General features: G+C 47.3%; 11 protein-coding genes across 11 annotated transcripts; 6 read left to right on the top strand and 5 right to left on the bottom strand.

Annotated features, from left to right (window-relative positions):
• Positions 1 to 286: 286 nt before the first annotated feature.
• On the top strand, positions 287 to 2,100 carry BJ212DRAFT_1295358 (uncharacterized protein; the record flags this gene model as incomplete). The annotated part of the gene is made up of 10 exons (XM_041332308.1): positions 287 to 457; positions 540 to 623; positions 657 to 741; positions 1,199 to 1,218; positions 1,254 to 1,305; positions 1,408 to 1,470; positions 1,518 to 1,536; positions 1,591 to 1,739; positions 1,784 to 1,937; positions 2,067 to 2,100. The coding sequence occupies 10 exons, from the start codon at positions 287 to 289 to the stop codon at positions 2,098 to 2,100; spliced, it is 831 nt and encodes a 276-aa protein (XP_041199348.1).
• Positions 2,101 to 2,336: 236 nt separating this feature from the next.
• On the bottom strand, positions 2,337 to 2,994 carry BJ212DRAFT_1258684 (P-loop containing nucleoside triphosphate hydrolase protein; the record flags this gene model as incomplete). The annotated part of the gene is made up of 3 exons (XM_041329961.1): positions 2,337 to 2,556; positions 2,608 to 2,753; positions 2,803 to 2,994. The coding sequence occupies 3 exons, from the start codon at positions 2,992 to 2,994 to the stop codon at positions 2,337 to 2,339; spliced, it is 558 nt and encodes a 185-aa protein (XP_041199347.1).
• A 100-nt stretch (positions 2,995 to 3,094) lies between these two features.
• BJ212DRAFT_1318021 (uncharacterized protein) lies at positions 3,095 to 5,527 on the top strand. The gene is made up of 8 exons (XM_041334288.1): positions 3,095 to 3,581; positions 3,641 to 3,689; positions 3,746 to 3,890; positions 3,949 to 4,032; positions 4,080 to 4,549; positions 4,628 to 4,739; positions 4,796 to 5,402; positions 5,451 to 5,527. Exons 1-7 carry the CDS (start codon positions 3,211 to 3,213, stop codon positions 5,311 to 5,313), a joined length of 1,749 nt encoding a protein of 582 aa, XP_041199346.1. The 5' UTR covers positions 3,095 to 3,210; the 3' UTR covers positions 5,314 to 5,402; positions 5,451 to 5,527.
• Positions 5,528 to 5,679: 152 nt separating this feature from the next.
• On the top strand, positions 5,680 to 6,951 carry BJ212DRAFT_1318020 (DNA-directed RNA polymerase III subunit Rpc5). The gene is made up of 3 exons (XM_041334287.1): positions 5,680 to 6,215; positions 6,272 to 6,621; positions 6,671 to 6,951. The coding sequence occupies exons 1-3, from the start codon at positions 5,825 to 5,827 to the stop codon at positions 6,776 to 6,778; spliced, it is 849 nt and encodes a 282-aa protein (XP_041199345.1). The 5' UTR covers positions 5,680 to 5,824; the 3' UTR covers positions 6,779 to 6,951.
• On the top strand, positions 6,930 to 9,683 carry BJ212DRAFT_1475431 (uncharacterized protein; the record flags this gene model as incomplete). The annotated part of the gene is made up of 10 exons (XM_041339230.1): positions 6,930 to 7,145; positions 7,200 to 7,333; positions 7,385 to 7,635; positions 7,683 to 7,833; positions 7,886 to 8,027; positions 8,080 to 8,340; positions 8,386 to 8,496; positions 8,549 to 8,640; positions 9,044 to 9,369; positions 9,421 to 9,683. The coding sequence occupies 10 exons, from the start codon at positions 6,930 to 6,932 to the stop codon at positions 9,681 to 9,683; spliced, it is 1,947 nt and encodes a 648-aa protein (XP_041199344.1).
• A 1,394-nt stretch (positions 9,684 to 11,077) lies between these two features.
• On the top strand, positions 11,078 to 12,888 carry BJ212DRAFT_1318011 (uncharacterized protein). Its single transcript, XM_041334286.1, has 2 exons — positions 11,078 to 11,453; positions 11,517 to 12,888. Exons 1-2 carry the CDS (start codon positions 11,244 to 11,246, stop codon positions 12,543 to 12,545), a joined length of 1,239 nt encoding a protein of 412 aa, XP_041199343.1. The 5' UTR covers positions 11,078 to 11,243; the 3' UTR covers positions 12,546 to 12,888.
• Positions 12,889 to 14,437, bottom strand: BJ212DRAFT_1318008 (uncharacterized protein). The gene is made up of 2 exons (XM_041334285.1): positions 13,360 to 14,437; positions 12,889 to 13,303 (listed from the first exon to the last, which is right to left on the bottom strand). The coding sequence occupies exons 1-2, from the start codon at positions 14,378 to 14,380 to the stop codon at positions 13,008 to 13,010; spliced, it is 1,317 nt and encodes a 438-aa protein (XP_041199342.1). The 5' UTR covers positions 14,381 to 14,437; the 3' UTR covers positions 12,889 to 13,007.
• A 693-nt stretch (positions 14,438 to 15,130) lies between these two features.
• BJ212DRAFT_1317996 (DnaJ domain-containing protein) lies at positions 15,131 to 16,363 on the bottom strand. Its single transcript, XM_041334284.1, has 6 exons — positions 16,163 to 16,363; positions 16,040 to 16,106; positions 15,770 to 15,988; positions 15,654 to 15,720; positions 15,461 to 15,600; positions 15,131 to 15,408 (listed from the first exon to the last, which is right to left on the bottom strand). Exons 1-6 carry the CDS (start codon positions 16,255 to 16,257, stop codon positions 15,364 to 15,366), a joined length of 633 nt encoding a protein of 210 aa, XP_041199341.1. The 5' UTR covers positions 16,258 to 16,363; the 3' UTR covers positions 15,131 to 15,363.
• A 1,802-nt stretch (positions 16,364 to 18,165) lies between these two features.
• BJ212DRAFT_1317991 (uncharacterized protein) lies at positions 18,166 to 19,197 on the top strand (the record flags this gene model as incomplete). Its single annotated transcript, XM_041334283.1, has 7 exons — positions 18,166 to 18,220; positions 18,275 to 18,307; positions 18,359 to 18,378; positions 18,433 to 18,447; positions 18,500 to 18,538; positions 18,595 to 18,623; positions 19,101 to 19,197. The coding sequence occupies 7 exons, from the start codon at positions 18,166 to 18,168 to the stop codon at positions 19,153 to 19,155; spliced, it is 246 nt and encodes an 81-aa protein (XP_041199340.1). The 3' UTR covers positions 19,156 to 19,197.
• A 550-nt stretch (positions 19,198 to 19,747) lies between these two features.
• On the bottom strand, positions 19,748 to 20,470 carry BJ212DRAFT_1317989 (uncharacterized protein). The gene is made up of 2 exons (XM_041334282.1): positions 20,448 to 20,470; positions 19,748 to 20,388 (listed from the first exon to the last, which is right to left on the bottom strand). Exon 2 carries the CDS (start codon positions 20,204 to 20,206, stop codon positions 19,976 to 19,978), a length of 231 nt encoding a protein of 76 aa, XP_041199339.1. The 5' UTR covers positions 20,207 to 20,388; positions 20,448 to 20,470; the 3' UTR covers positions 19,748 to 19,975.
• On the bottom strand, positions 19,748 to 23,500 carry BJ212DRAFT_1317988 (uncharacterized protein). Its single transcript, XM_041334281.1, has 5 exons — positions 22,958 to 23,500; positions 22,813 to 22,907; positions 22,202 to 22,761; positions 20,803 to 22,152; positions 19,748 to 20,750 (listed from the first exon to the last, which is right to left on the bottom strand). The coding sequence occupies exons 1-5, from the start codon at positions 23,033 to 23,035 to the stop codon at positions 20,203 to 20,205; spliced, it is 2,631 nt and encodes an 876-aa protein (XP_041199338.1). The 5' UTR covers positions 23,036 to 23,500; the 3' UTR covers positions 19,748 to 20,202.
• Between the last annotated feature and the right edge of the window lie 2,118 nt (positions 23,501 to 25,618).

Genomic DNA, 25,618 nt, shown 5'->3' with positions numbered 1-25,618 from the left:
CATACCCCACTATTCTGACTGGAGCCTATTTGATAGCTCTTTCCATCCTTATTCGACGCACGAATAGTGCTGAGCTTGCGAGGGTCTCGGTATACGTGGTATACCGCCATCTTGAACTGTTCATGTATCAGAGACCACAAGGCAATACCGGGCCCTCTATATCTCACACATTGTCATAATAGGCATCTCCAGCATGTTGAAAGGTGTGTTGATCAGCGAACAAGTTGCGTGTCCTATACTTATCAAAAGGTCCGGAATCAGGAACTGTTCTAGTACAATGATCACGATGTCCGTGTGCTGTCGGACTAAGGTGGATGGATGGCAATTCTGGTTGCACCGTACATTTCATGACGAACTCGATGATGTTTCATTTGAAGGACGGCGATGTGCAAAGCTGTTCGCTGTCCATAGCGGCCTCGAACTCCTCTGTTGTCGGTCCAGACTTGTGAGGAAACCTGTACGTGGGCAGTGCCCTCCTGGTGACTTGCCTACATGTATCATTGACATGAATCTGATATTGTCTACCTGTCTGCGATCAGGTGCTGTGGGATGAAAATTGTGATGTCGTTATTTGGTCTCAGTTCAAAACCCGAGCACACAACAATCTCACATTTGTCGCCCTGGTCCTAAGTGACATACCTACGTCCATTACTTAGATGAATCTGGTATCGTCTACCTGTCTGCGGTCAGCTGTGATGCTGCGGAACGGAAAACGGGATGTCCTGCCTGAGCTGAACGCCAGTACATGCGGTGATATTACATTTGTCGTCCCGGTCCTCCAACTTAGGTTTAGAACGTCCCAGCCGTCCCATTGTCTTTTTGGAGCTACTTATCCCTTTCTGGACGCTTTGTTTCTACTCAGGACCAAAGTTTGTAAGGAGTTATTGACACTCTTCTGACGATGAACTTCCCTTTGTGCCGCATTGAGCCACTCCCTTTCTTTACCTTGTTTGTGACTTGTCCAAGCCCCTCTACATATAAAATCAGGTCTGTACTTGTTAAATTTCTATCACCACTGAGCAGCGAATTGACCCTCGTTCACTCATTCACCACTCTATTCCCTCCCGAACTTCGAAGTTTTTGTTACACGACTCGTGGCAGACTTACGTCATTGAAATGGACAGTGCTACCTAGCTGAGGCCATTCCCAACTAGGCACGTCTTCCATTCTGAGTGCATGCTATCTCCGTATTTATCAGATTGGGGCATGCTGGTGCTAGTACGCTTCAGCTAAATTGTTTTTACTATCGTCAGATAACTGCAGGCGCTGGGCCTTCTTTTACCGGTCTTCAGTTATCTGGCGATGGTAAATTTTAGGTTTATGGAACAACAGGAGGGTCCAAACTTCAAGCTTCAGTGTCATATTCTGCTATCGTAACTACACTGACGACTATCTTTGTTCTATCAGGATCCGAACAGTCCGGGAGCTCATGCTATTATAAGGATTCACGTGATCGTGTTGATGCCGCTGGTGAGATACGCATCTTAGTTCTTGACGATGCTCTACCGAATCCAAAGAACCGCTGGTAATACTTATGTAAGTAACATACATATGGGTAATGGAGCCTGAGCGGTGAGCGCACCGACTCAGTGTATCGTGGCCGGTTGGCCCTCCTGCAAACGGGCCACAATACACCAAGATACGTGTACCAGGGCTTCCGCACGTCATGCGCACGCCCGAGATCCACATGACCATACAGCCATGTCAAGTCAAGCTATGCCCTGCTTTTGACACTGATAGTATAATGATTCGACCCAGGAACTATCATCACTTTCTTTTGTAGTTCCGCAGCTCCTCATGTTCCGAGTCATGTTCATGGCTGTGCGAAGGTACCGTCGGGCCGTCCACCGCGGGGGTGTCTTCCGCGAACGCTTTCCTCGGACATACATTTTGCAAATAGGCGTAGCACCACAGGTGCAGGAGAACTGTATTATTAGGTATGATAGTGGTAATCTGAATCTGGAGACCAAACATAACTCCTAGGAGAACCTCTATGCACGGACCGGAACGACCTATACGCTCAGTTGCATTTGTCATGAATTGCAAGTGCTTTCACTTCTTGACAGGTTCGCAGCTCATTGCATTCCCGAGTATGCATAAGTGAGGTCTCAACTCAGGTGGGGTGACGTCACATGTTAATGTGTACATATGGACCTTGATTTAGTTATGTAAGTTATTCTGTCAGATAGACTTTCAATAAAGGCTGCCCAAGGTTAGTCTCTGACCTGATATAACATATGGAAGTCGGTATCTTTCTATAAAAGGCATGCGGTACCGATGTCAATGACTGCTTGGGCGCAAGGCGTAATCAGGAGTCTATTCGTACTGCGCGATTGCTAGAAAGAGTTGTTATCTTCCTCATCGCCATGACTGTTATCTTTCAACCACTGATTTATCCATTCAACGATGTTTGCGACATTATTTTCAAGGTCTTGAGAAGATTCGCTTTTGAGATCGACGATAATCTCTTGGGGGTAGGAGTCTCGGGCTTCTTGGAGGACGACTTCCATTATCTCCGCTTCATTGTTTTCCTGTATCTTTTTAAGAGGGTAATCACTGCGATCGCGTCAGATCTGGGCTGATTTCGATTGTGGTGGGGGTACACACCGTTTTTCGAGACGTTCCCAGAGCAGGGTATGATTGCAGCGTAGAACGACAACCAGATCTGCCCATCGTTCAGGGAATATTTCACAAGTGTGCCAGTCGAGAATTATTCCACCAGCGGATGCCAATGGTTCAAGTTCGTCTAAGAGCTAATATTGACTAATGAGATAGAGAAGTGGAGGTTGGATGTCCGCGGACCTTGTCTTCGTCTACGGTGTATGTTTGCCATTGTTCATCAAACCCGTGATGAAAGCCGCTATCTTTTACTAATTGGCCGACGTTGATATGTTTTAAAGGGACTGGAGAGGCATCTTGTAGGAGTTGAGCATGGGTTGACTTTCCAGTACCTGGAGTTCCAGTGATGATGATAACGGGGTAACGTTGTGGCATGTCGGGTGAATTATGTAAGGAAAGGACGGAAATTTAATCCGAGGGTATGTAACTAGAGGTGGATACTAAATTGAGTGCGGTGATCGGATTAATGCTGTCATTTGCATTTTGAGCGGACGACCGTCATCAATACAATCTACACTTTTTGAGAAACTTCCGTCGCTTGACTATAGCTAGCAGCAATCCTTCTCCTCATGTACACTTTCATGTAGTACTATGGACGATTCTCCCCCAACGCACACATACCACTCACCACCGTCCCCTGTCGTCGTACAGCTCATCACAGTAACCGCAGCAGATTCCTCAGGTCTACCAACCAAGTCCGTTTACCATTTACTCGGCGATGGCTCAGTCGTAGCACCCCCACTCTTCAACGACCTTTCTACTACTTATCTCGCCCTCATCATCATGGCATCCATCTTCACCATATTCGCAAGGAATATAATTCTATCAGCTGCATTCTTATGGTCAGGCAGAGTTCGCAAGAAGAGTCTCTTGTACACTCTATTCCTCAGTCAACTTCTCGCACCTGTCTCCATCTTACCCTTGCTTATCGCCCAATTCAACCCCAATTTCGATTGCAAACTGTTTGTCAATCCTATATCTTTCAAATACTAACACTCAATTGATTTTATTACGTAATCAGCATCATGCGCATCACGGTCGCTAGTGCAGGAATATCTTTATCTTTATTGGTATGCTTTGCAAATTATATTCATTCATTGTTCCCTCATGGCTAAACTCTACATAGATATCCGGTATTCTAGGCGTAAAGGCTTACCGATGTCTAGACAACTCTCGCTTAGTTCTAGTCGTCTTGGTTGCACTCAGGACTGCTGCAATTGTTTTCCTCGCTCTTGATCTTGCATCACTTAACAGTTTTCGCAGCCTTGCAGGTGCCTTTTTTGACTTTTCCTCATCCCCACTTTCATCTACTAAATAAATAAAAAACAGGCCGCTGCTATCGACCATCTAATCCCATCCCATATGCTTTCATAATACTTTTATTCGTCGAATCGCTATTCATCTGTCTTTGCTGTGAGTCCAAACGTATTACTTTATCCCAACGAGACTCATCATCATAGTTCTTTATGCTGTCTGGAAATCACATGGTTCCGCCGTCCGGGGCAGAATTACTGTATCACTCTCTCTTGACGACGTCCCAGATCCCCATCTAGACACCCGAAAAGAGAGCATCGAGAGTCACAAGACTACTCACAGTCGCCGCGGCTGGTGGGACTATGTTCCTACCGTAGATAATCCTCCATTTTCCCAAAGATCTCGTAGAACTCAGTCTCTCTCCCGTGACTCGAGCATTCCCATGGGCGGTCTTTCCAAGTTTCGCACTGGTGAAAGAGTGCGTGATCCGGAGAATGTCCCCTCTAGACCGCCCATCCCTCTACTGCCTACAGAACCTCCTCCCATTCGTACATCCACAATCCACGTTTCCACCACACTTCCAAATACTTGCAATGATGTCCCAATTCCTCGTCGGCCCTCTTCCCCTGCCATCTCGTCCATAAGTCGCATAAGTCGATATATGCCTCGAGTAGGCGTTGTTTGAAGAAGTGATGAGAGATGAAGTAAGCCAGTCTTTTTGGTTAATCTTTTCCAGCCTTACGTGCTTATTCAGTTATTCTATACCACCTTCATCACCGCTTCCACCGTCGCTTCGGTCATAATGACTATAGTCGGTGTTAACAGCTCGAGCCCAGCCGATCACGTAGCTTGGATGGCCTTTGACTGTGAGTTAGCTCCACTCAACCCACATCCAGTGTTCTGAAAACTCACACTGATGCAGGGGCCTTGATTTCGTGTCTTGTGATCCACAGTTTTAGTCGCGTCATTCGCCGCCACGAAAACGAAGCCCTACTACAGCAGCCTAGCGCTTCGCATCATACTTTGCGTACAGACCGCAGTACCGCGGAACTTTTAGCGGAGGGGAGGGTAAGAGCTCCTAGGTCTTCATTTGGACGCTCATTCCAAGTGCGCACCCGGCGCTGTCCGACGAATTGTCGATACGATGCCGAAGCTCTACGCGACTCCACAACCTCCCGTTCCCTGCGAGGAGATCCTCATTCCAACGCATTATCTCCCCACCCAGTCGAAACCCACCCTAATACCTTCCTACCCACTCATCCATCCACGCCTGAAGTCGATTATTTCCCTGATGACATTTCATCTTGTCATAGAAGCGATACGAAACTCACGGAGAGGGTTTTCTTGGGGCATCAATATAATGATAGTTTACCTAGTTTATCACCACGTCCTGATCTGGACAACCAACCTTCATTACAAGTTAATCATATTGTAACATAGACATTGCATCTCCAATTCACTTGCACTGCTATTAAGCTGAGCTGATGAAGTCACTGACAGTCGTCATGTGTCACAAATGCATAATGCAACTGCATGTTTGTGAGACGCAGCTCTAGATCATAATGCATCATCCTTACGCGTCGTTACTTTGTGCAACAGTTCTTTCTGATACTTTTGCTGTTTTGGCAGTCAGAGACTCTTGGGTGAATGCACGTCGACCATCCGAGACCAGTGCCACCATGGGACGTGATACTGAGAAGTCAGCAATACCGTAGGCCGCAATACGAGGATGAGGAACGCGCATACTTTATATATATCAGGAAATGATACTTGGGCGCTTGTAGTATACGGCGCTTGTACATGCGCTCCCCGCGCTGTGAAAGGAAAGTGAGATGCGTACATGTTTCCAAGACGCGCCCGATGACATCGATGGAGACCGACGGTCCCTAAAATTTAAAAGGCCTAATATTCAAAACTCCCACGATTAGCCTATCAAGGCTCAGGGTTTACAATGGACGGCGACGAGCTCATAAGCGTGCTGCCTATCCACTACTCAAACAGTCTCAGCCCGAACGTGCACATCCACCAATTTCCGCTTCTTTCTCGTCCATTACAAACACCGCCCGCTGCTGCAGTCAGCGGAAAACGAATTCGAGCACGAATAAAGCCAATCACGCGGAGATTAGAGATCCACGTACCAGTGGATCCGCGGCCAGAGGTGTGGAATGGTGAACGGAGTAAAGAACTTGGTGCTGCTCGACAAGAGGATGACCGTGAAAAAAACCAGGATGTTGGGAAGATGAAGCAGATGGAAGGAGAGGAGCCGCGGTTGATCGAAGCGCGCATGCGGAGCGAACTGATACCGCAGGAGGGCGCGTATATGTTGGGAGTGGTTCGCAATGGTCCGTGATGCACCCCGTCTGTGGCGATGCCGTTCGGTCTCATCTAGTGCGTGAAGGTCAATTACATCTGCAACCCATCAGCGAAACCCATCAGTTTCGACCGACGCTAACGTACTTGGATATCATGTCTCGAAAGAGTCGACGTTCGAGAGGCGATGCTGGTTCTGATGAGGATTCTGATGATGGTCCTCCGCCTGATCCTGATGAGCCGCCGCCAATACAGACTACATCAAAGAAAGAAAAAAAACCTCTTGAAGTGAAAGAGGTTCAAGTGTCTGCGCGAAAAGCTGCGGATGACAAGGGTAATTTACAAGGAGGTCTATCTGCCGTGCGACGTGAAATGCTGCTTGCCATCCGAGCTGAAGAAGATGAGGTCTGGGAAGACCTAGACTTTTGTGACGGAGAAGTACTTCTTTCTTCTTTCTTTTTTGGTGGGTGCTGATTACTTGGTGTAGACTGCTGAAGGACACGAAGCATTTGAAGCTGTGTTTTCGCAAAACGAGGAGCATTTAGAATGCAACTCTGATATTACTGCTTTTCTAAAGGGCATTAAAGGACTATAGATATTTATGGTAAACGCATGGTCACGGTAGCTATCGAAGACGGTGGTCATGCTTCCGACTTCGATGCAACTTTATTCTGTGTCACTCAGTGCAAATATAATACAAGAGCGATGACCATGGTTTGCTTTTATGCCCCTCCACCTTGTATCTCATGTCCGATAGTGAGACTGAGCCAGAGTCTGACGTTCCTTCATCACTTCCGAAAGCATGCCCATTGGACCACGCCGATGATTCCACCACTAGTACGCTGAGCGACAGTGTCGCTCAGCTAGTGAACACGCCCCAAACCCATGTCTCAGATCCAATTAGCGCCGTGAATTCAGCTGTCAAGATATTAGAGTCTTTGGATTTCAGTCTTATTCGCAAGGTAGTATCTTTCTCGAAATCAACGAATACTAACATCGTACTTAAACGTGCACAGGACGCGTCTTTGCATGGAACCATTCAGGAGTCATCGACCTCACTCCTAGAGTTCTTGCACGTCGTGCTTACGACGAGTCCAACTTCCGCTCATGATGTGCGCCGCATAATGGAATGCCTCGCTCACTTACGTAGGTGAATTCCTGTCTCCCATTTGCCTCTGCTCATGAGGTGCTTATTCTCCAGTGCGACCGTCCTTCCTAAATCTGTTGTTCCAGTACCGGCGTCTATTCCACGCCTAGCCGTCCAGGAGCTCAAAAAAGTCGTAGTCGTTCCCATCATTATATCTTGGGTGGACGCTGTCCTTGCAAGAATCAGTGATGTGGTTTCATGTGTTGCGAGCGCCATGCATGATCGCTACTTTGACGATGAGCTTCCTGAAATTTTGAGGAAACGAAGAGAGGAAGATAATCTACGGGCTGCGACTCAGCTCCCAGGTAGTCAGCGATCTTGTCAGATGTCAGTCTTATTGATGTTGCTTCAGATAGGTGGGATTCCGTCCCGTCGATACTGACATCTGAAAAGGCTTCACCTGCCGCAAAGCGCTTAGCCCTTCGTCTCTTGGTTTCGCGATATGTATTGCAACCCCAGTTGGCTCTTCATCCAAGGGTCATCAATGCTCCACTGGACGACAGGTGAGTGTACATCTGACTCTTCTAACATCGCCAGACCTGATCGTGTCAACAGTATGGTATCACTGCTTCCCTATCTCACAGGCTTTATGCAACACACTGTGGCGCAACTCTCAGAGTGCTCCCCGCTACACGCGCAACACCAATCCGGGTTTCAGGAGCGCATGAATTGCGCAATGCTGCTCTCACTGTTCTCTGTTCGTATTTCTCATTCTTCAGCCCGAAACGATGTCAGTTAATGCATCACAGCTCCTGGACCTTACGACGAGTACAAGAGATAGTACAGAAACAGACGTTCGGTTTCGACCTTACACGCTAGCGACAATAATGAGACTGCTACGTTTTGTCATGCTTGTCGACAACACGTTCTCAGCGCAAACTGTTGTATCGCCTTGCCAAGACCTCGATGCCCCGCGGGTCGTTCTCATTTTATGGAGGCATTTCGTACCTTGGACCTGGCGACTGCTCACGGAATGTAACGGGTCTGATTCGGAGACCATCATCTTTCTGGTTAGGACTCCACCTTCTCCGAAGGACCTCTATTGATGAGAGTAGACGACTACGTGGCTTCACTGCACTTTCGACTCGGACCCTCAAACTACCATATCTACGCTGGCGACCTTTACTGGCGACGAACACGGCAAATATATGATTTGTGCATATCTTGTGAGTAGTATGCAGGTTGGGTGTCCTAATACTCTGATCGCTTTGGTTGCAGGCCTACTTTTTCTCGGCTTTTAGTGTATCTTTCTTCAGCTCCGCGTCCTCGAAATCTCACCACAGCTCAAACGGATGTTCTGCTGAAGACCTGTCGGTACTTCGTTCATTGGAGCGATTCGGATTTGTTAGGCATTCGCAAGTCTAGTGATTGCTGTAGATACCTCACTCTTCTCTTTGTTTATCTTTCGTGCATTGAAAACGGACACGATGGCGAGTCGAACTCTTCCTGCGTTAAAGTCGTTGCTCAGTCTTATGATTGACGTCAGCTAGCGACTACGTTACACACGCCATGGCTAGGATGCAGCCCAGAGTTTGAGGGACGGTTGGAAGCAGGCGATACAGGAATCATCGACGTTTTATGATCAGCTAGAGAAAAGTAGGTTAATATCTTGTAAATCGTCAAATAATAATACGTTTGGAACAGGCATGTCCAATACTCGGATGCGAGCATTCCGCCAACTGGAATACTTCTGGCTCACTTACGTTTTCATAGGCAGCTACTCGAGGATAAGCCTGACAAGAATCATATTCGCAGAGCGAAACAATTTCTCGACTTTTTGACGATCGCATGTTTTTCAAATGTCCAGATTTCGGATCAGAAGTTGATAATCGAGTTCCTCGAGGCCACGATGGAATATTTGCGTCATAAATCCGCAGAAATGCAACTGCAGAACTTGTCCACGAGTTTCCTCTCGTGTTTAACGGCATTCCAACGTGGACAACCAGGAATTAGGGTCTGTGATGCTCCTTTGTTGTCGGATATCGAAAGTATCTGGCAAGTTGCCATGGATAACACCGCTCCTGAATTAGCCCTGGCTTGTGAGGGTCGAATCGAGATTGCATCGTAAATTTCTCACATCTATTCCATAGCTGCATTTGCTTTGCATATCATCTTATCTCGCCGACTGCCCGACTCACTTACCCAAGCAGAGGCCTGGGATTTCCTACGAAATGTTCTCCTGATGATCGGGTCACAAGATTATTTTGGAGACGAAAGCCCCCTTGCGCTTGTTGTCAATCCGACAATATGTGATGCTCTCTCACAGCTGCTGAGGCATGCAGACGAACACACTGGTGCGCACCTACCTCAATATGCTGCCCCGAAATCCTTTATGGATCATTGCGACCCTTAGCCGTGGTGATGCAGTCTTCTCCGTGGACGTCGCACCTCCAATCGGTGCTGCAGCGAATTCAAAATTCAGATGATCGTCCCGAGATGGATGACTACTCATCGTGGCTGAAGAAGAGAATTTCAAAGCCTGCGACAGATTTAATGAAGCAGGTAGGGTCTTGGACCTGACGTGGAAGTAAAGCTAAACAATGAAGATAGATTGCACGAACGTCGGACGCAGGGGAGTTGCGTCAAGTGAGATTCCGACTTTCCCTTCTCAAGCTATGTCATATAACATAGGTTCAGGCTACACCAGCGATTGATATAATACCGTGTCGCATCAACGGTCTGTTTCAACTTGTCTGTGTACTTCGTGGTCAGTTATTCAGACGTTATCAGAGAATGGTGCCTAACACTGCAGTATTAGCGACTTAGAGCTGGGCCAGAGTTCTAGGTCTAGATCCTGCCGTAGTAGAAGTCATCCTCGCTCGATGGGTACTGTTTCATTGCAGTCTCGAGGCACCTGGAGCGCACTTGCAAGCGTAAATCAATCTGTGTCGTCATTGCCGCCAGGTGAGCGGCGCTGAGAATAAGGTTGTAACGAAGATACGCGTCGATACGTATTATCTTTATTGCGATGTTGGACAAGGGTTCCCTGGCCAGGCTTGACGGGTGTCACCGAATATCATGGCAGGTTGCGATCACCTGAAGGGCACGCATGACCGCTGCGTCACCTTGGCCTGGACTAGTTCGCTCATATACATCGAACTTATATGGTAAGAATTCACGCCTTCTCAGATGCGCCCACGTTTTGCGCGAATAAGGTGCATACATCCTTGTACCTGGTGATCGTAAGTTCTTTCCAGGGCAAAGGTAAGCGCGTAACACGAGGCACCTTTGAGGAAGGTATCTGGGGTATTTCAAATTCTCTCAGCTTTCATGCCCTCATCCTCAAGCACAGTCAACGAGTCGGACGTGAGAGAAAACCATCGCCGGACATACGGGACTCCGAACTTTCGAAAATTACGATTTCTTGAAATCCTGGGAGGTCGGAAGCGAATGAACAACTTCTTGGAAGACTCATCTATGGAAGTCAAGTTTGATGCGCAGTGTACCGGCTTCATTTCTTCCACTCCATTGGTCGTTCAAGTTGACAATCACGCTAATACTAATCCACTGAACCGAGGGAGAACATATTCTTCCATCTATGACACATCCACCTGTCAATGCACAACGGAGCTATAACGCCACATCTCGTATCTTACTGCACAAAGTACTTGCTATTTAAAATGAGAAGGATGATGCCTGCGGGTAAGACGGTGATGTTTGGACTCGAATGGTGTTCGAATTCGATATTCAATTCTGAAGATGCCGCTAACTAAGGGTCTGGCTACATACATGACACACGTTATATAAGCTGATATGGTGTATGTCATTCGATTATGAGCCTTCAAGCGACGCGGAACGTTAGGGAGTCTCTTTCCATTCTACCACTACTACCACCTTTCATCGTTTATTCGGGTCTCATCACCGCCAGTATCGACGAAGAGGTCCCATTCAATCTTTCTTACCCTCAAGGTTCATGTCGTCTTCGTCAACATTTAATTACCACCGACGATCTCTCTCAGCTTCTTCGCCCTCACCCTCGCCCGTTCCAAAAGCTCTATGGCGTCCAGCAAGCAAACGAGCTCGCTCATCTTGCAATAGCCTCGCCCTTCCGGACTCTGCATCCTCCCAAACACGCAATCTCGACTTTTGGCGGACGGGCAAGAGACTTCGCAGAGATATATCCGTTCGTGCCAATGACATTGCTGGCGTATATCCTAGAGTCACTAATTATCTTGTATATTTTCAGCTCCCTTCCGTGACATATACCACTGGGTCGTCCACTCCGGCGTCGACGGATAGCCACAGTTCCGGACTCAGTTCTTCCGCTCCACAAACTCCACTGTTCGCTGCTACCCCAGAAGATTTCCTCCTATTTCCTAGCCGCTCAAGCCACAGAGAAACCGCATCTGAAAAGTCAAGAAGGAGCTCCATGAACTTTGTCGGCATTCGGGACTCGCATTCTGACATTTCCGAGGCTGACGCTACTCGCCTCAGGTCGGATGCATTCTGGGAACTCCGCAGGAGTATTGCCGTAAGCGGGGAAGGCCTTGTAAAACGGATGCGTGATTTTGAGCGTTCCCGTTCAAAATCGGGTATATACAAGCGCGCTAGAACCGCTGATAGACAAAGAGCCAAGAAACGGCATTCCCCTAGCGTCCCCGTGACCAGATCTATCCGAAGGTCTAACAGCTCTGAGAGCGACGAGGATGATATCCAAATATACTCCGGAGAACTTTGTGGTCTCCCTGTCTCGCGTCAAAAGCGAGCATCGAGCCTTGGTTCCATGGACTTGGACAGCGATGAGATGCAGTCTAGCCCTTTCTCAGAATACGTGGATCAAGCATCCACCCGCTCTTCTTTCTCCAACGACGACGCAGACGATCTTTCCCGCCACTCCTTCAATACCACATTTCCCCTCGACTCATTACACTCAACATCATCATCTCCAGCATATAAATATTCTGCTTATACCACAACATTTAGTCCACCTCTATCTGGCCCTTCATTCAGCTCTCCAGCTCGTTCGTTTGAGGCACCACATTCCAGTCCCACACACCAAAACTCGGTCTTTCCATCGTTTCATCCCACCACCGCATCCTTTGCGTCCAACCAGGAAGATGTGTCTGTGACCTCCTCTGCCTCGCGGACTGAAAAGGCCATTGCGGCTCTTAGTCTGGCAATAGCCAACGGTGCGGCGGGTCTGGGCGACTATGACGCCCTTCGTGATTTCCCTTCTGTCATGATAGACTCTCAAGTGGGCGAGCTCTGGCACTAGGTGACCCATCGACCCCCACAACCACAATTATCAGGATCTTATCTTTCAGAAGTCTTTGTCTGTGCCTCATTTCCATATGATAGTATTTGCATGCACCTCCGTCTGGACTGGATCCAAAATCCCTTTTTCTTTTTTAACAGCAATATTTTTCCCAATGCACTTACAATGCACACACTCTGATACCGCAGTTACGGTTTTGCAGATTTCTTTGCCATTGAAGTAAATCAATTGTTCTGTAGAATGCTCCCTCTTTCTCTTGGGTGATCGACGAAACTGTATTTTATCAATCATGTATCTGGACTATTATTTGGAGATAAATGGTATGCAGGTTCGACGTGACTTAAGGATGGCACTAATGAAAACCTTAGATCTGTATATCGATCGTTGAGTTTGTATAGATTGTGACAAAGTAGAAGTGGAATCAGATTGAAAGCAAGTTGATTGGTGAAATGACTTGATGCTTCAAGCACAAGAACCTTCCGTCGTGACATTCAGATAAGTGATATCAGTGGATGTTGGTTTAGCTTCACCATCCTGTTGCCTAGCTTCTTCTAGGCTTACGTGCGCCGAAGCCGCATGCGGTGAAGCATGCAATGAGGGAGGCTGCTGAGATGCACCTTGCTCCTGTACCTGTCCCCGTTCCCTCTGTAACCTATCAACCACTTCTTCCATCTTAATGCGCTTGCGCATTTCATCTAGATAAAGCTCTTCAGCTCGTATTCGAGCCTGGCATTCAATTTCCAGTTCATGGTTCATGGCTAGTTGATAGAAACAGTCAGTTCAGGTCAAAAGCAATGTCGACTAGGGCAAGTACCGGCAATTAAGTGCTGCACAGCAGGTGGGACGTAAACAGATGGCGCTGTGGGAGACAATGGCACCCATGGCGAAAGCACCTCATGCAGGCCCACCATGTGAAAACCCAAAACGACATCCTCGATATCGGCTTGAGATGAGATAACGAGCTCAATATCGGCAGCAGAAGAAGCTCTGGCCAAAGAATCTTCAGGTTCAACAGGGACAGCAGGGCTAGTCGAAATCGTGGTCTCGGGGAGGGTATCAAGCTTTGGCAGTATAGGACTACTTGGGGGATGCAATGTCGTGATTTTACTATCGGCAGCAAGTAGTTGGAGGGGCTGGTTCACAACCTTTGGAGAACCGATGACAGGGGTATGTGAGGCCTGGGCTATTATTTCCGTTGTCCCCTCATTAACATTATGTAATGGAGTCATATCCTCAATCGCTGGATGAATATTCTCTGGGGACGAGCTCGGGTACCTCAAGTCATATTCTGGTAAACTGTTATGTGGGGCCAATACCTCTTGCGGGAGCGCGGGGGTGAGTAGCAACTCATTTGTAGCAGGCATATCCAAATCTGGGAGTGGCTCGGTCACTTGGTTAGACAGGGAGCCGGAAGGCCGAGGATAAGTATGTTCTATTTGGTCGTTGGCTGGAATGGGATGGGGTTTGTTGACTTCAGCCACTTCACCAGACGCTTCGTTGCAAGGTTCCTGGTTTCCACAGTTGCTCGACAGGTGTGGCGTTATATCCCTACCTGCACTCGTACTTGACAGCAGTGTTCCTTGAGACATGCGAAGATTTGCCCACTCTTCCATGAGCGCAGCCTTTGCACTATCATCTGCAAGATTGATGTTACGCAGAGGGCCCTTTTTCTTCTTGAGAGTAGATGCTGCAAGTGTCGAGCTCCCTGTGCCACCGTGCTCCTCTCGCAATGACTCAACCGAGTCCAAAGAATCCTTGGAAGCTAAGTATGGATAGATGTCTCGACTTTTTGTAAGAATAAATGGATGGATCTTCTTTGCCAACCGTGCTGACATCCGAGGCGATTTGCTTGCTGCAGACCTAAGGGATGTATTGGACACCGAGACGAACGAAGACCGAGTAGCGCGACCGCTGACGGTCGCCTGTTTCACGGAAGTGCTCAGCTCAGCGTTTGAGCCACACCGAGTTACAGACTTGTGCTTCAATTTTTTCTGAGGCGGGCTCGAACTCAGGCTAGTAGTCAGGTCGTCTGGGATACGTGGTTGGCTGGAGGTCGCCACTGTGTCACTGGTTTTGAATTTGAATGCTGGCGAGACAATGCATGCTTTTGAGACGTTATTATTTCTCAGCAAGGAAATGTTCACCAGATACGAACTCACGTGCACCAACGATATCACAAGATGGGTCTGTCATTGTACGGTCGGTGCCGTCCTCGAGTACGGAGCGTCCTAAAAGTTTGTCCATTCGTGCGACGAGGAGTGTTTCATGGACAGGTACCACGTACTCCTTTTGTTAACCATAATTCAAATGCGAGTCCGTTACAAAGTGATAACAGATGGCATGCTCCTGATCATGTGTCGTTTAAGGTTGTGAAGTGAATCATAGGGTTGTTGTGAGCGATCTCCAGAGTTACTCACCGACGAGGACGAGATGGACAAAACGTTTTGTTGATAAGTCTGGGGGTGATCAACAAGCCACTGTGCCCAAACTTGCAAGATAAGTTTCACCAACTTATACAGGATTCGTAATCGTGCGAAACCACTGTGGTCGGCGGCGTATGTGCCCTACCAGCTAATTTCAAAAGTGCTTAAGTTAATCAAGTGGTCGCACAACGTCAAGTTTTATGTTTATGCGCAACTAAACCAAGGATGATGCTAACTAATGTTACAAACGATATCGCGGAGTGGAGACCTCTGTTCAACGTTCAGCGTCAACGACAGAGGGTAAAACAATCTAACGATACGCTAATAGAGGGCGTGGCTCCCTGAACATAAATATAGGACAGAATATAGGTACGACGCATACTATAACATGTTCATTACATAGTGGCGCCTAGCACCTTCGCAGCTAAAGCGCGCAAGATCTGATTAGACCTCGTCAGACGGCACAACGGAGTCAACGAATTGGGTGCTTACCTCCGCCTTCTGGCTACCTCCAAGTTCGGAGAATACGGCAGCAACACTCTTACCTTTGGCATCACGTATCGCACCGACGCGGTTACCTGCATATGCGCCTATCATAAGACCCGGCAGATTGGCAACTATGAATCCCATTCCTGTTGGATAAATGATTCATTAAGAGAATTATATAAGAAGATGGGTAACCGACCACCACCACAAACGGCGCCAAGGTATGACCACCATGGTGCGTGACGTTCGACCTCCGGACGGAGAAGCTGCACAAATGTTAACTGATATACAGGGCTGAGAAAATGGAGGTAGAACCTCTTCAAAGACGTCCGCAAATACGTTCTCAGCATCAGGTCTCGACCCTTGAGCTGGTGCTGCGCCTGCACCGCCAAACATGCTGGCAAAATGCGTAAAGAAACTCGAAGAGGCCTTTGGGTCACTGCTTTTATCACCGGCTCCATTCGATGAGTATAGTGCATCATATTCTTTCCGTCGTACTGGATCCGATAAAACATAGTAGGCATCGGCTACAGCCTGCTCAGTGCTAGGTTAACATGCTTTCTAGTGTGGATACGTTGCACGAACTTGGAATTTTTCTGTAGCCGTCTTTCTCTCGTTTTCGGTGGCATTGGAAAATCTATCTGGATGAGTCCTGCGAAGCTAAATAGTTGAGCCGAAAGAAACTAGTGTTATTGACTGTCAAAGCACCTGAGTGACTCCCTTTTATAAGCCTGTCTGATCTCCTCGGCGGTGGCTGTCTTTGATACATTGAGCAGCACATAATAATCGGGAAAGCTCGACATGGGGAGTATCAAGAATATCGAGGGGAAGAGAACGAGGTATGTATATGAGGTATGGAGAATGAGGAGCTTGCCCTAAGCTTGCTCCCAACTTAAGGTCGTGTTAGGGTTGAATATGAATTACATCATCCAAGTACATTCCGCCTAACGATTGCTTCCGACGGAGATACACATGCCAATGAAAACTTCAGCACGACGTTCGAGGATTGGACTTCGCCACTACAGCACGGGATTTCCTGTCCAAAATCAGGTTCAAGTCAGGGTCAATCGATCTAGCAGATCCTCACGCAGTATCACACTGTACGAATAAGAAGTAGATCAGCCGTCTTCTCGAGGCAGAGACATGGCTCAGAATCACGATGAGACGGGTATGGCGGATTTTCATATAGCTAGCTTGCTTCAAAAATACTGTCTTCCGCAGAAAGCAAACATAGCAGTGACTGCAATAGTTCGTCACTCGATAGGATATCTTTAGGACATGCAGATCGCTCGAATGGATAAGGACCTCCGTCCACTGTGCCTGCGTCTATTATCTCACACCTTCATCCCTCAGTTTTTGCACAAGCCTGTCTCCTAAATTCCTAGTCATTGGTATCTATCCCTGTCTATGCAACCTGTCGCTTTTTGTCTATATATGGAAACCCGTCCTGGGACGTAACCTTGACCTTAACGTTCGTCATTATCCTTACAACTGTTGCTCACATCCGTTCCATCCACTCCTAGTACTTTGACAATTTGATACATGCTATCATGATTTCATCGAATCTTCCATGTTGGTACTTCATCTACAATCCATGCTAATCTCAGTCAATCCTTTAGTATGGTCCAGTTACAGCCTGTTCCCTCAAAGTCGTGCCTGCCGTTACTCTACTCCGGCAAATGAACTCAGTCAAGCAAGGTTTCTGCCGGCGGCCGGCACCTCCCGAGTATTGCGAGAAATCGGGTTTTATGGGGTAAGCTGTATGGCGCATGAATGCGAAGTCACATCGAGAGATTAACAGAGTGATGTAAGATTGCATTGCACGTGCATGAACGAATTGATGAGAACCAACGTGTGTTTTGAACGTTCAAACTCCTACGTGTAAGAATGTGATTACGTAATATGCTCAGCTTACTGAGTTGGTCGACTGGTGAAATAAACCTTATCAAGTAAGGTTAATTATATAATCACTGAGGTCTTGAGGGCCGATTCATGCCTACCATGTGCAGCCCAGCGTAATTTATGCCAAATACACTTAGCTCATACCCACTCCCTCCCTAGTGCTGCTCCCGTCGTCCCTGTTCTCCACTCCCACCTTGAGGGTCAGGCCATCATTTCTGCTCCGCGAATAGTCAAGTTACTAATATTCTCATAAATGTGAGATAGGATATCCCGCCGGTTGTCTTCCCCGAAGACGTCGTAACTATGTCTATGCAAGAGATCAGTTTGCCATACCGACTTCAACATGTTAGAGTCCTGCAAGTGCAAACTCGCTGATTTCGAAGTTCGGCCTTAGATCATGCACTTGCTTGTCAAGGTTATATGAATGGTGATGGGACTTCATTCGGTGTTTTCCATCCATGCCGGGGTAGACAAGCACTGCCCATGCTACCTAATAAGAGGGTCGGACAGACATAGTCTAGTACGAGAAGCACCGGTGACGCGGGGTGACCCTTCGAGTTGTCAGCCGTGTGATCATCGTTGGACCTTTCCGTTGGGAGCAAATTATCGAGGACAGTGATCCGTAACATTAAATGGAAAAGTGGGGCGCCGCAAGCTTGTTACGATGTCGTAAAATTTTCATTAGGCTACCACCAGTTCACAACCCTTAGAAGTTAACGAGATTCCGATGTACCCTATAAGTAGTGTACGCTGGTGACCAGCAGCCCATCCTTCACTCTTTGAATTCGTCATTTGATTTGCACAGTTTCATGTCGGGACTAAAAGAATCTCTCTATGCTCTTGAATGGAACAACAGCGTAGCAGGTCCGTCAGTCTTGTTGGAAACGAATAATCGTACTGAAGTTCGTCGTCTTCCAGTTGCAATCATTACCCTGATATCCTATGAATACAGTCAGTAGCTTTCATGAACCTTGCAACGCGGCTGAGCGTAATATTATCTAGTGCTTCAGTTCGAGAAAGAGGTAACGAGGGGGTCGTTTCATCATCGTCGAGTACTCATAATCATACCATCGCAGGTCACGTTTGTTTGGGTTAGAGTTCAACTCCAACGTTATGAAGATCCGGAACTGACTAGTTATGCAGCAAAGACAGTGGTCAGTGATGACATGTTTATACCTTGTTGTGAGCCCCACCCTGCCAAAGTGCTTCGTGGTTTCCCATTTTTGTTGCTATGTCAGGTTCGATATTTTGGTATTGTCCTTGCAATGTACGTTGCGGTGGTTATATACTTCAGGTGGTATATCGTATGTTGACGCTAACGTCTAGGAATTCCGCCACCTGTATGTGACGTGATACCAACTGGGCCGTCATTAACTGACTAGCGTTAGGGGGTGGTCTATTTTATATGCCTGCAGCAGTAAGTGTGTCGATTCTTTCTTTAGAGAGCTCTAAGCTGATCCAGATTCAGCCGTACGTCAGAAGTTCGTTTTACAGCTAGACCTGATTTGCTGCTGACCCCTTGTTTAGTTGTAAGTATATCGTATTCAACTGAAACTAGTTTTGCTTATCATGAAATTGAAATAGGTTATGATACGTTTCTGTTCATGCAATGGAGTTTTTCTGTATATTTTTGCTTGGCGGAAGGTAAGTCATATCCATACATTCTCGCACCTTTGCGCTTACCGATTTTGTATTTTCAGTCATTCTCATCTGGCGTCTTTACGTCCTATACAACAAATCCAAGATCATACTTTATGTTCTACTGGGGTTGTTCCTACCTATCGTCGCGCTCTATATAGCAGTGGATATATTTTTATGGAGTCGACCCTCAGCGTTCTCAGGTGAATTTCTATTTTGATTGAATTATTTGCAAGCTGATGATGCCTGGTTGTATAGTGCAAGAAATAATAATAACTCCAAATATCAAGTACTGCACGGCTTTCTTCCACATCGGGCCTATGACTGCGATATATGCTTCCATCCCCGTCATATGCTTTGATATTTTCTTGGTTGTTCTCGCCATTGCCGTCCTCAAGAAACACCTGAAAGAGCAAAAGGAACTTAAAATGAAGCCTAACACCTACGTAGTAATGATTGTCCGATATCATGTCATATACTTTGTCCTGTAAGTTCCTCTTCATTTGTTGTGTTCTCTGAAAGCATTCGTTGAATCACACTAGGAATTTGGCAGGTCAGATCGTCTCGACGATGTTATGGACCAACCTTTCGGTATGATTTCCTGTGATTCTAGAGAGATCTGTTCTAATGCAGGCATGCACAGACGGTGGTGCTGAATCTCGTACTATTGTTCAAGTGTACCGCGCCAATGATTCTCGCGCCACGTCTTATCATTAGCATTTGGGACACACATGCTAATGACAACTGCGTACATGTCAGTACGACGTTCGAGGATTGTGTCTGTTGGACTTCGCCACCGAATTTGGAACAGCCCGAGATTGAGTCCCGCGTATGATGTTCCAATTGAGGAAGGAGGTGGGGTGTGGTCCATACTTGCCCCTAACTGGCATACGCCTCAAATACCTATTCAACGAAATGCTTGTCTCTAGCCTCAGTGAAATTCGTGAATATAGATTCCTCGTAGATACACCTGCGCATTGACTACCACGACCTGCATGTTCGACTAGGAATTCCAGTTAAGGGGGTCAGGGATAGTCCACAAACTATGTAAATAATATGACACATTGCTAACGAACAAAGTACAGTGAGACGGTGCACCACAAAGAATCCGACAACAAATTTACAGGAATCACAAATAAGACTTTTAGTTGTGAACTTGTCCGACCAGCAAAAAGTTAAAATAACGTTAGAAATAAATATAGTTACCATCATCTTGCACCTGTTGAAAAATATTCGTCGTCTGAACGGAGAATTAATGGTGCCGGCCGTGGTCGCTCAAATGCTCCAGGAGCATGGACATCTTCGGGTAATGACCTTGAAACACTAGAATCCGATGCTAGTCGTGGTCTCTGTGGAAGGCCAGTCAACCTTCTTGATGACCTGACGTTCAACGGCTGGACATGAGGAGGGGAAGTGATCATCATGGACGGAAGTATTAGAGGTCGCATCCTACGTTGGACTAGAGGCACGGCCAACTCTAGGCCCGGATCCGAAGCTTCCCACTCAGAATTTGAGACAGGTGATAGCCTCATCTGCGTTGAGAGTTGCGGTTGCCTATATCTTGCGCAGGATGATGGTAATCTCAATAGTTCCGCCGCTCCCAAAGGCGACGAACGGAACGGCAATATGGACGAATGGGGAGAAGCTTCCCTAGATCCGTGGCTTTCAACAATGCCAAGATTGAGAGCACACCCTCCAGACTCATCCGAAGGCTTGTTCATCGTCGCATTCCTGTGGCCATCAGGAGTTGTTAGATCTACAGCAAATATTTTAGAAATCACTCAGAAAATTCGAGAATCAAGACTTGCCACCTATGAAAGACGTAATCTCGTACTGCGTTCCGCCAGAATCGAACCTATAAGATCGCCCTGCGTCCGTAGGCAATATCTTGTTGTCATCCTGATAGGGAGAGTCTGACGTGAGGTCAGAACGAGGAGAGCTAGGCATGTCTGCCAAAGCTGCAGGAATTCTTGGCGGCGGAAGCCCAAGAGTATCGAAAGTTGAGTCTTGTCCTAATCGAAGACGAGCCCGGCGGTCTTCCTTCGATCGTAATTTAATGGCCGGTAAGAGTGCAGGAAGAGAAGGAGGTCGGGAGGCCAACCATGGCGGGGAGGGGAAGTTACTCAAAGAGAAGTCGGACAGCGTCCGCGCACCAGTGGAGGATGATTGACGCGATTGGTCAGCCTGGTTCGAATCACTTCTTGATGATGAGGGGGAGCTTGGAGAAGTAGGAGTTGGAGAAGTGGAAGTCGGAGAGTGGGAAAATGGAGCACTCGGAGAAAACGATCGCAACGTTGCGATTGTTTTATCTAGCTCATTCTGCAATTCTAGCAGTTCTTCGAGTGATCTGCTGGACGAACATTGCCTGCTGGGAACTTGTGGAGGTTGAGGAGTAAAGCCCTTGATCGCGTAGATAGGCGAATCTTGAGCTGGAGGATCTGGAGGGGCAGTCATGATAACAGCGGCCCCATTTTCATTGGGGGATGTTGCAGCCGCCGGAATAGTAATAAGAGACATCGTCTGCAACTTCAGAGGATGAGGGCGGGTGTGTATGTCAGCACGAACTGCATGCCAAATTTGTCCACTGCTCATTGAGCCGTTCCTAGATCCGGTGCTCGCAGACTGGGCATCGAGCATGGACAACCTTGGGAAGTTGAGAACAGAATCATTCACAATGTCTTTCCATTCTGTGGATACCTTGTCCGTGACAGAAGCGGCGGAAGTCATACTGTGATTCCCGGCACTGCCTTGACTCGGATCGAAATCCCCCTTTCTAGCTTCGCCCTGGTCCCATAGCTTGGCTTTCTCCTCATCTTGGTTTGACTGACCATGGGACATGCTCCAAGAAACCCAGGGAGCACATCTTACGGTGGCAAGGACAGAATGACGGGTGGCATCAGCATTTGTACTTCTGTTTTGATTTTCGGAACTGAAAAACGTTGTTACTCTGGGTGTAGACGTCGCTGGTGGGGATAGCCTGAATGTCGATTCACGGGCCTGCTCTGGCAATTTGACTTTCAACAGTGCCGAATCCCTGAATTTGAAAGTAGCTGGGGTCTTTTTGTGACGGAAAAAGTGGAGAATCATCATAAAGACGATCAAGATGCAGAGCTCTACTGCTTGAAGAAGTCGGCCAAGTATTGACTCAGTGAATGCGACTGCCGGAAAAAATCAGTTAAGCAACGCATGTATGAACATTTAACCTACACAAAATCAAGTTTCCGGCAGAAATGCCAATATTAAACATTAACGCCAAAATGGGAAATTCATATTCCCTGAAAGTGTGCGATCGGGCAATCGACGGGGTCGGAATGGTGTTAAATAGCAGTTTGAGAAGAAGCAATGTGGAGACTACGACTTCGAGTGTAACATTTACTGCATACACCGGACCATAAATATGGTATTGTTGAATTACGCGCCAAATGATTTGCAAAGTGGTGATAGTGGGAATGGTGGCCAACAAAGCAACCTTTGCATACGATCCTGAAACACCCCACCGAGTCCAGCTACCACTGTGGATGATATCCCGAGAGCTAAGTGTGAGAAAGTTGTTCCATCGGGGCTGGGGTTCTCCGATAGGGGGCTCAGAGACATACAGCCAGTAAAACAGAAAACGCAGGCCGATGGATAGGGCAAGTAAAACCTCCCTTGCTGTGATTAATGGCTGCACAGTGACCTGGATCATGTCACGGATGAGGATTTGTGTCAGGTCAATGACAACAGCCGCGAAAGACAGCAACACCGAAAAATAAAGGGAGATAATGGAGCTGAATTAAGCATCAGCTCTGAACGGACAAGAAGATACTGTGGTTACTCACAGCGTGAAATGTCGGATGACGAAAAAGAATGCAGATACTCCGAAAGCTAACATTCCGACCGAGATGAAGGGAATGTCAGATAATATGAGTTCAACCTTGAAGTCCTCGTCAGCTTGGAAAATAATTTAGAGGACATTGGACTCACATCGCAATTATTATTACTCGACGCTGCAGAAGAGACGAAGCTATATCCCAAGTTGCACGTCGAGGATGCATCGGACATGGAAACCAAAAAGGAACGAAATGGCGTGCGTGCCTTTGCAAAGGAAGCGTCGAGGCAAACCTCTTGGCAGTTGATACCAGTGAACTAGAAAAACGAAGAGAAGAATTAAGAGGTAAAGCAGTGAGCTAGTCTGAAACCAGCTGGCAGTGTGCGAGCAAAGCTGGGCAATAACTGATGATATCAAGCATTCAAAATGGCACCTCCAACCTAGTAACTTTTGAAAGGAATGTTTGCTTAGGAGGATCACTGAACCTCTTCCAAGGACATGAGGGGGGCGAAAACAAAGATAATGAAGCCACGGTCTATTTTCTCTCGCAGGTCCCCTAGCGCAGAGGAATGATTTGCTTGACAACGGGAGACATCGACAATAGCAACGAACAGATAGTTAGTAACAGATGGAACGCGGCCATGTGTAACGTGTAGTAACAACCTGTAACAAGGCGCCGTGCATAGACAACCTGGGAGTGAAATGCAGTAACCCTCTAAAAAGGTTAATCAGGAAATTATGATCGATACCAGGTTATAATTATAACCGGCCGGCTCCCCCAGTCTAGCATTACATAAAGTACTACTCCTGGCACAAACTTAGTGGCACTGCTCACTGCTCAGACTTAGCTTTACCATCGGCAAGAATGAAGGTAGCTTATGAAGACCGGCAATTGCGCAAGCTAGATTGTTCACGGTCAACAGAATTATCGCAAACTCTAACGAAGTCGCATCTGTCACGATAATATTTACCTACTTAACAGTGTCTCAGAATACTTGCGACCAATAAAAATGTATGGATTCATCAATTGATCTACAGAGTAAGTATCTAAAAATCTACGGGCTTATCGGATCCCAGTCCCCTGTTACTCGTTTGAAAATCCTCGGTTGCGTCACTTCAAGGTACGAGATATTGCTCCTCCAAGCCTATACGAGAGGCCCCGGAGCTCATCTTTGTTAGTTGCAGCAGTCATCTTTCGTTGACGCCGCCTGTCAATGTCTTACCCCCCGACACTGTGCCCACTGCTCACTCTTCTGACTCGGAGTTACTAAGACAGTATCCATGCACGTTCCGATTCAGTTCAATGCCCTCGTTCGACAAAAGCTCATCTCCCTTTGTGTAGTCCAAATTTTAACTTATCCAACTGCCCACATTGCTCGAATCACCATCGTCATCACGCTCTGGCTTCCACTCGTTCGCCCCTTCAACATCAACCATATGAGGCTTTCGACACCACCGCCTATGAAGGACGGTCGACCTTTATCAAGGTGGTTATATTAATACATCACACATGTAGATGTTACAGCCTATATCCTGAAGTTGAGCCGGTCTTGCGACAGTGTTAATATGACAAGAACCAAGCGCCCACAATACTTTGATCGGAAACAAGAGGAGTGTACGCCGTGCAATGCGTGCGTCAAATTTTGAAATTTGAAAGGCACGGTACATAGGATCCCTATTGGAGCCCAGGCTAGCACCACATCGTATCAGCTGGTTTACCTCAGTTGGCGGAAGATGCCAGGTTGTTCCGCAAGCCGGGAACTACGAGGAACGGGGCCACCGTAGAGGGATGTACAGGGGGATTTTTGATTTTTTTTGGCTCCTCGCGGCCATTCTAAACACACCTAGCTGCTATAGAAGTAGAAAAAATGTGTTTCTTGAAATTTTTTAGGACTTGGGCCAGAGTCCGGACTGTTTTTTTTCAAATGGAATCCAGGACGGCATCCGGATAAGAAACCCAAAAATCTGTCCGGACAAGTTGGGGCTTCCACTGACCCAGGTTCCATAGAGATTCCCGGTGCGGCGGAAACGGAAGGAAAATAAGGGGAAAATAAATTTCTGCTTCCACCAATATCAATAAGCTTATATAATTAAAGTTCATAGCAACGTGGAAAAAGAACGAGTACTACTACAACACGTTCTTTTGGAAATAGTGCACTACATCATGGTTCTAACTAGACTCTGTTATCGAGAGAACCAGCACTGCAGTTACGCGACCCGGTTGCGCAGCCATCTGAATCAACTGGATCAGCAAGAACGGTGTCGTGCTACTTGCAAGTGACTCGACTATGCCTCATTTGTTTGGACACCGCTGTAGTAACGTGTTCCAGTCTTGGCGAGTCCCACGTACTGGCTGTACCCCACAAGTGACGTGTGAGGAGGATAAAATTTGAGGACTCAATAGAGCCATTAATAGGAGCATGTGACAGACTTCTGGGGCTGTCGACCGGCCACGGCGGAGTGGAGTTTGCGCCTGTACTGATCGACCCACCGCCCGTTAACTGCCCTCATTGACACCCTCGTCGTTGGCGACATTACCCGCCCGCCCGACGCCTACGTCGTCTCCTTACCTCTTTTCCCCCCACCAACATCACGATACATCTCTACGCCACGACACGTCCTTTCACGATCTTTACGATCAACATGAGTTCTCTACTATGATTGCTGGTTACAGCTACAACTCGGGTCAATCGGGCAACTGGTTGTCGACTGCTGCGCGGGCAAAGGCGCGACGGAGCGCAGTGAAGCTGGTTGAACACGGAGTGAAATCAAGCAGGTGAATAGGGGAGAGGGCAGGCAGTCAGCCGTCATCAGCG

This window comes from Suillus subaureus (genome assembly GCF_016647635.1).
Source record: "Suillus subaureus strain MN1 chromosome Unknown BJ212scaffold_2, whole genome shotgun sequence".
Lineage (NCBI taxonomy): Eukaryota > Fungi > Basidiomycota > Agaricomycetes > Boletales > Suillaceae > Suillus > Suillus subaureus.
Note: the sequence above shows the minus strand (reverse complement) of the source record. Positions and strands in the feature narration are given on the sequence as shown.

Excerpts from the sequence above, each read along its gene's own strand:
- BJ212DRAFT_1317989 (XM_041334282.1), bottom strand. The coding sequence starts at position 20,206 with ATGATGGTAACTATATTTATTTCTAACGTTATTTTAACTTTTTGCTGG.
- BJ212DRAFT_1318020 (XM_041334287.1), top strand. The coding sequence starts at position 5,825 with ATGGACGGCGACGAGCTCATAAGCGTGCTGCCTATCCACTACTCAAAC. Across the intron at positions 6,216-6,271 it reads GTTGGGAGTGGTTCGCAATG|GTCAATTACATCTGCAACCC; the intron begins GTCCGTGATGCA and ends TAGTGCGTGAAG. Across the intron at positions 6,622-6,670 it reads TAGACTTTTGTGACGGAGAA|ACTGCTGAAGGACACGAAGC; the intron begins GTACTTCTTTCT and ends TACTTGGTGTAG.
- BJ212DRAFT_1317988 (XM_041334281.1), bottom strand. The coding sequence starts at position 23,035 with ATGTCCGATGCATCCTCGACGTGCAACTTGGGATATAGCTTCGTCTCT. Across the intron at positions 22,908-22,957 it reads CGAGTAATAATAATTGCGAT|GTTGAACTCATATTATCTGA; the intron begins GTGAGTCCAATG and ends GAGGACTTCAAG. Across the intron at positions 20,751-20,802 it reads GATTACGTCTTTCATAGGTG|ATCTAACAACTCCTGATGGC; the intron begins GCAAGTCTTGAT and ends TATTTGCTGTAG.
- BJ212DRAFT_1318021 (XM_041334288.1), top strand. The coding sequence starts at position 3,211 with ATGGACGATTCTCCCCCAACGCACACATACCACTCACCACCGTCCCCT. Across the intron at positions 3,582-3,640 it reads CCCAATTTCGATTGCAAACT|CATCATGCGCATCACGGTCG; the intron begins GTTTGTCAATCC and ends TTACGTAATCAG. Across the intron at positions 4,550-4,627 it reads GATATATGCCTCGAGTAGGC|TTATTCTATACCACCTTCAT; the intron begins GTTGTTTGAAGA and ends GTGCTTATTCAG.
- BJ212DRAFT_1318008 (XM_041334285.1), bottom strand. The coding sequence starts at position 14,380 with ATGTCAGCACGGTTGGCAAAGAAGATCCATCCATTTATTCTTACAAAA. Across the intron at positions 13,304-13,359 it reads TGTGCAGCACTTAATTGCCG|CCATGAACCATGAACTGGAA; the intron begins GTACTTGCCCTA and ends TCTATCAACTAG.
- BJ212DRAFT_1317996 (XM_041334284.1), bottom strand. The coding sequence starts at position 16,257 with ATGTCGAGCTTTCCCGATTATTATGTGCTGCTCAATGTATCAAAGACA. Across the intron at positions 15,989-16,039 it reads CGGCTACAGAAAAATTCCAA|GCTGTAGCCGATGCCTACTA; the intron begins GTTCGTGCAACG and ends AGCACTGAGCAG. Across the intron at positions 15,601-15,653 it reads TGGCGCCGTTTGTGGTGGTG|GAATGGGATTCATAGTTGCC; the intron begins GTCGGTTACCCA and ends TTTATCCAACAG.
- BJ212DRAFT_1318011 (XM_041334286.1), top strand. The coding sequence starts at position 11,244 with ATGTCGTCTTCGTCAACATTTAATTACCACCGACGATCTCTCTCAGCT. Across the intron at positions 11,454-11,516 it reads GACTTCGCAGAGATATATCC|CTCCCTTCCGTGACATATAC; the intron begins GTTCGTGCCAAT and ends GTATATTTTCAG.